We start from the raw sequence: 6311 nt of genomic DNA, 5'->3' as shown, positions 1-6311 counted from the left end.
AAACAAAATTCATGGGGGTGTTTGCAAGCTCCATAAAAAACAGGTACATTCAGAATCATTTCATTTTATTCTATATAATGCAATATAGCAGTAACAAGAACATTGCTTATAAATGACTCCTAAAGCTGTCTCCATTTCAACCATAAAAGTCTTAGTTGCATTTTACGACAGTGGCATTAGAGTTTTACCAAAAGCCGGTTCCATTTTAACAGCACTAAATGACAGTTGGCCGTCACGTAGACAGTTTATTAGATTATGCTGCTCTTATTCACTCAAAATAGTCAAATATTGGATTATAGATTAATTTAACATAAATTTACTTCAAATCTAGTTTTAGTTTTATTTAAATGTCACATTTTAAATATCCATCTGTTAGTAAATGACATAAAAATCACAGCTGATCACCAAAAACAGTGGTGGACAATCTTTTTTATTCAACGGCACACTTTGCTGGATAGCCTCGTCAAAAACCGCACATGGCATACGGTTCATAGCATTTGCAGCACAGTAGTGTACCGTGACACACAGGTTGTCCAACACTGGCCTTAAAATATATTTCACTTAAAATTAATCAATTTTCTTTTTAGCTTTTAAATTTTTCTTCCTTAATAAGTAGAACATTAAGACTATAAACACAATTAAGTATATTAAAATTTGATTCAGCGGAGTTCCAAAGTAGTTCATATTGCCAAAGTCCTTAGCATATGCTATTCTATTCTTAATAGCATTATTCACATGCCAGACTATGAGATCTCGATTGTTGATCGGCTGATCATATGCCAATGCCTTCAATTTGCTCAAATTTGCTGCATACTTTGGCTTTGTCATCTCCTGGATAGCTGCACTTAATTCAAATTCATCAAAATTATTTAAATCCATTTCCATTCCAATTCCTTTATCGACTAAAATCCGTGCATTTAAAGGCTGGTCAAAAGCTATTGGAAATGCAATCATTGGAACTCCTCTGTCAATAGCTTCATAAAGTGTGAATATTCCACCATGGAAAATCAGCAGCTTCACATTTGGATGTGCCAAGACATCAGCTAGTGGCAGCCACGACACAATTTTCACATTATTTGGCATCTCCAGCTCACTCTCAAATTCATCAAGCTTCCACAGAACACTCATGTTTGTCATGTTAAATGCATTCGCGAATTTATTCACAATTTCTGGACCTAGTTCCTTTCCATTGAGTCTAGATCCGAGAACCTTCACAATCACTCCATTAGTTGATCTATCCAGGAACTCCTTTAATTCCAAATCTTTTATTGCCTTTGGCTTCTCAACATGCGTAAATCCAATTTGAATTGAGTGTGGCATCATTGGACGGACATATCCAACTGCATGATTGGTATTCAGCATGAGTAATGAAAAGCGATCCGATGGTGGTTGAAATGCTTTAAGACCCAAGTGCAGGAAGTGGTTGAAATTAATTGTAGCACATAGGAAAGTGTAGATGAAGTTGAAGATCAGTTCCTGATAAGCTTTGAATATTATAGCATCTATTTTTTCGAGGATCGTCAACTTCCCAAATTGGTAAGGTAGAATCAAACTTTCGGGATATTTCATTGGATTTACATCATTTCCGGCCAATGAATGGCCGGAACTACTTATTTCCGTTGCACTAAGTATTGAAAATGGACAATCGTAGATTTCAGAAAATAGAACATATGGACATATGAAGCATTCCAAAATTATCAAGTCAAAGTGATAATTGGAGCTGTTTTTGATCAAATTTTGCATTTCTGGATGTTCCAGTTCCTTATTAATTCCATAAAAATGAGCCCATAATTCATGAAATAACGACAATTTGACATAATTCATTTTGGTCTTCTTATACAGCAGCATGTCTGAATATTGTCTATGAATTTTGTTGGTTTCAGCAAATAAATGCTGTGTGACATTTGGATTTTCACCATAATCATGCGGATGTGACGTAAAAATTGTCAAATTATGTCCTTCTTCTGCTAAAATTTCCAATACTTTATGCTGAAAGTGCTGATGACTATAAAATGGATATGACAATATCGCGAGTATATTTGCCGACTCAACTTCAGCCAAGAATATCACGAAAATCACAAGCTTGACTATTTCCATTGTGATCTACTCAGTTTGAAATTCGGACAGAGACTAAACCGTAAAAGTTACGCAGACCAATTTAAAGTTATTAAAAAACTGGTCAATTCCTTAAATCATTGATGAAATTCATTATATAATTGGACATTGATGATGTAAATTTCCACATTTCTTTTGATGGTTATGGAGGCATATGATGTGTGTCACATGGCCAAAATAATCAAAAAAATTAAAAATTCAAAATATTGCACAATATTATGTCAGAGCTTAATTTGTGATTTTTGACTCTGATTCATTCTGGTGGTCATGGGGGAAGATGGGGGTGGAGGATGGAGTGGGGTGAGGTCTGGAATGATGAATTCTTGAATATAACAGAAATATTTAAGGGACGGCTGGAATTTTATCCTGAATATTGAACAGATTCATCCAAAAGGGGAATAGGTGGGACATTAGGCTGACCACCCCACCCCTCCCCTTCCCTCCTAACATACAAAAAGTGTCCACTCACATCATTAAGCATGTTCATACTCAAAGCATGCTTTTTCCATACAATAGAGCATGCTCCAATCTGTCCACATCCAATGAATGAAAAGATTTTTCAAGAACTCATTTTTGGAATTGCCTTCATTTTTTAAAGATCATCAAAAAAAAATAAGAATAAGAATACGTAAACGTGCCAAAAAAGTTTTTTTTCTCTTCTTATATATTTATGCTTTTCTTAAGACTTTAATCTGGGAATTGGATGCATATTTAGGATATATAAGGGGTCCTCGCTCTGGGTTTTTTTCATAGAAAATTGATTCCGATGTCTTTTCATGTGATTTATTGAGTTGATTAGAATTAGACTGATTAGAATGAATTCGAGGTCACATATTTGATTCTCGGTTCGAGTTAATTATTTCAAAGTTCATGGAAATTAGAGATGCCGAAATCTTTCTCCTAAGCTGATTAAATGTGAAGTCGCTGATATCGCCAAATACAGTCGCACGGCGACCAAGCTTTGTGCCGGGATAAGTACATTAAAGACCTATCCAAGCCATCTTGTCTAAAGGGTAGCAACCTTACAATCAGGCTAGTGTTGGTAAGACTTACAACCAAAAATTTCCGACTTTCTGTACTATGAAAGTACAATCTTTGCCTGTTAGGGTCAATTTGTGAAAATTCTGGAGAATTTCTACAAAATTCCCAAAAACTTTTTGTCTAAACGTGCCCGAAAAAATATTTCATTCTCATTCTCAACCAAGTTTTGGAGGAAAAACCCCAAAAATCTAACTCTTCTTCATATCTTTGAAAATTATTTTATTTATTTTATTTTTTTTTTTCAATTTATTTTCAATAAATTAGATAAACAACAAGTGTCATCTTAATCAATATATGCACATATATATGCATATTGAGTTGAGCTTAATGTGAATGTATATATTCTTACAGTATTTAAGAAAGTCCCGTGGATTGGTCAAATTTCGCTTGATTTATTCTTCTGTATTAATGTCATTTGAAAATGCAATTCCTAATTGGAAACAAATCTTCTTGCGATCGACAAACACGATATAGTAGAATCCAGGTCACTTTTACGTTTGTGCCCTCAGTCGAGATACGAGACCGTCGAAATCAGGAGAGTATACAGTATTTTGACCCCAAACCCCCCTTCCCTCCATCTTTTTGGAAAAAATCTGCAATTTTCTAGATTTTTCCGTGAAAAAATCCCAAAATATAAGTGAAGAATCGCTCACAAAACATCTAGCTACTCCTATACTCTAGATGCAAGAGCATCGACTGATTTCCTTTTCGCAAAGATCATCAACGTTATTAAATCACACAATGCATGCATTCAAGTTTTTAAACAGTTTCATTTTTTTTCTAAGAAAAAATTCAAAAATTCTAATTCTTTTGAAAAAATTCAAGTTTGTGTCCTTGACTTTACAAAAAATATATATATTTTTAGTTTTGGTTACAAATACCAAAAGTTATTAATTATCATATGTATCTAGTCATTGTTTATAGACTTTTAATAGGGATATTAAAATGCACATCAGGGTAATAAATCATTGAAACTGATGTATTACCCGAGCGACACGAGATGAAGAAGGTTCTGTCATGGAGATTAAGGGCTTCATTAAGCCTCTTTTAGGGCAGAGTGACTCGAATTTCACAAAGAGTCAAGTCGACTTAAGTCGATTTTCTCAAGTCTAGATTCACAAAGGCAACGGTGAGATAAGATGCTGATAAATGAGATGAGACTCGAGGACTGGAACCTTCAAGAAGATTTCGAAGACTCGAATTTTAGATGAAGTTGAGTCGACTTCTCAACTCGACTTCCCATATAAAATTTGAGTCGACTTCGAGCTTTGGTTAACAACTAGCCAGAGGAAGGATAAAGTAAAGCTTGAAGTTGTCTCAAATTTGCATGGAAAAGTCGACCTACTTGAGTCGACTCAACTTCATACAAAATTCGGATCGACTTTGAGTTCTGCCTGAAAATTCCGTGGTTACTTCAAGTCTCATCTCATTTGCCAGCCGCATCTCACCTCATCCTCGGCCTTCATTTATGTCGCTCGGGATAAAACGAAACTGAGTTCTCTATGATGTCTAGCTAAGAATTTTTTATTGTCATCCGATCGGACCAATAAAATGCATTATTAAGTTTTAAAACAAGTTCTTCAAAAATGCGCCATAAATTGGAATGTTGTTGAAGAATGCTTAATATCCTAATTTGTCTATTTTTTGCATATTTTAAAAAATCAGGTTTTTAAAGTTGATAAACTGCCTGAATTTCACCATAATAAGATTTATAAGGTTTTATGCTCAATCAACACAATGTTATATCTTTAAAAGAGTTGATTTACTTAACATAAATTTATTCACATCTAGTCTTAATTTTATTCAAATATAATATAGTATTTTACATAAATGTTAATAAGCCTGTTAAAAAATGAATTAAATTAAATAGTGGAAACTAACTCATCAATTTGATTACGAATGTCATGAAAGTATCACCTGAGCGGCACACTTTAGTGATAAGCCTCGACCGAAGTAGCACATGGCAATTCGGTTCATAGCAATATTGTGCCACGGCACACAGGTTGTCCATCACTGGTCTAAAATATATTTCACTTAAATTAGTCAATTTTCTTCTTTGACTTCAAGTTTCTTTTCCTTAATAAGAAGTACATTAAGGCTATAAGCACAACTAAATACGTCAAATACTGATTCAGTGGAGTTCCAAAGTAGCTCATACTGCCAAAGTCCTTAGCATACACTATTCTATTTCTTATCGCATTATTCACATGCCAGACTATGAGATCTCGATTGTCGATCGGCTTGTCATATGCCAATGCCTTCAATTTAATCAAATTTGCTTTATACTTAGGCTTTGTCATCTCCTGGATCGCTGCAGACAATTCAAATTCATCAAAATTATTCAAATCCATTTCCATTCCGATTCCTTTATCGATCGCCATTCTTGCATTCACAGGCTGATCGTAAGTCAGTGGAAATATAATCATTGGAACTAATCTGTCAATAGCTTCATAAAGTGTAAATATCCCGCCATGGAAAATCAGCAGCTTCACATTTGGATGTGCTAAGACATCAGCTAGTGGTAGCCACGACACTATTTTCACATTATCAGGCACTTCCATTTCATCGTCGATTCCATCAATTTTCCATAAAACACTCATGTTGGACATCCTAAAACTATTCATGAATTTTTTCAGCACTTTAGTTCCTAATTTATTGGCATTAGCTCTAGATCCGAGTGCCTTGACAATCACTCCATTGGTGGATCTGTCCAGGAATTCCTTTAATTCTAAGTATTTTATTGCTTTTGGCTTCTCAACATGCGTAAATCCAATTTGTATTGAGTGTGGCATCATTGGACGGACATGTCCAACAGCATGATTGGTGTTCAGCATAAGTAATGCAAAGCGGTCAGATGGTGGCTCAAATGCCTTCATACCCAAGTGGAGGAAGTGATTGTAATTTATTGTGGCACATAGGAAGATGTAGATGAAGTTGAAGAAAAATTCGTAGTAAAATTTGAAAATGTAGGAATTGATTTTTTCTAGGTATGTCAACTTCCCGTGCTGGTAAGGCAGAATCATACTTTCAGGGTATTTCAGTGGATTTGCATCATTTCCAAACATCGAATGGATGATACTCCCTGCTTCTGTTCCACTGAGTATTGATACTGGACAGTCATAGATCTCAGCCAATAAAAAGTATGGACACATTAA

At 34.8% G+C, this 6311-nt stretch overlaps 2 protein-coding genes across 2 annotated transcripts; both read right to left on the bottom strand.

The window, feature by feature from the left end:
* Positions 1-567: 567 nt before the first annotated feature.
* On the bottom strand, positions 568-2097 carry LOC139086747 (UDP-glycosyltransferase UGT5-like). Its single transcript, XM_070635329.1, has one exon. The coding sequence runs from the start codon at positions 2095-2097 to the stop codon at positions 568-570; it is 1530 nt and encodes a 509-aa protein (XP_070491430.1).
* Positions 2098-5195: 3098 nt separating this feature from the next.
* Positions 5196-6032, bottom strand: LOC139086746 (UDP-glucosyltransferase 2-like). The gene has a single exon (XM_070635328.1). The coding sequence runs from the start codon at positions 6030-6032 to the stop codon at positions 5196-5198; it is 837 nt and encodes a 278-aa protein (XP_070491429.1).
* Between the last annotated feature and the right edge of the window lie 279 nt (positions 6033-6311).

Source organism: Chironomus tepperi, unplaced genomic scaffold (genome assembly GCF_022539635.2).
Source record: "Chironomus tepperi strain 1889 unplaced genomic scaffold, CSIRO-AGI_Ctep_v1 contig_88, whole genome shotgun sequence".
Lineage (NCBI taxonomy): Eukaryota > Metazoa > Arthropoda > Insecta > Diptera > Chironomidae > Chironomus > Chironomus tepperi.
The sequence above is the reverse complement of the archived record's forward strand: the minus strand, read 5'-3'. Positions and strand labels throughout refer to the sequence as shown.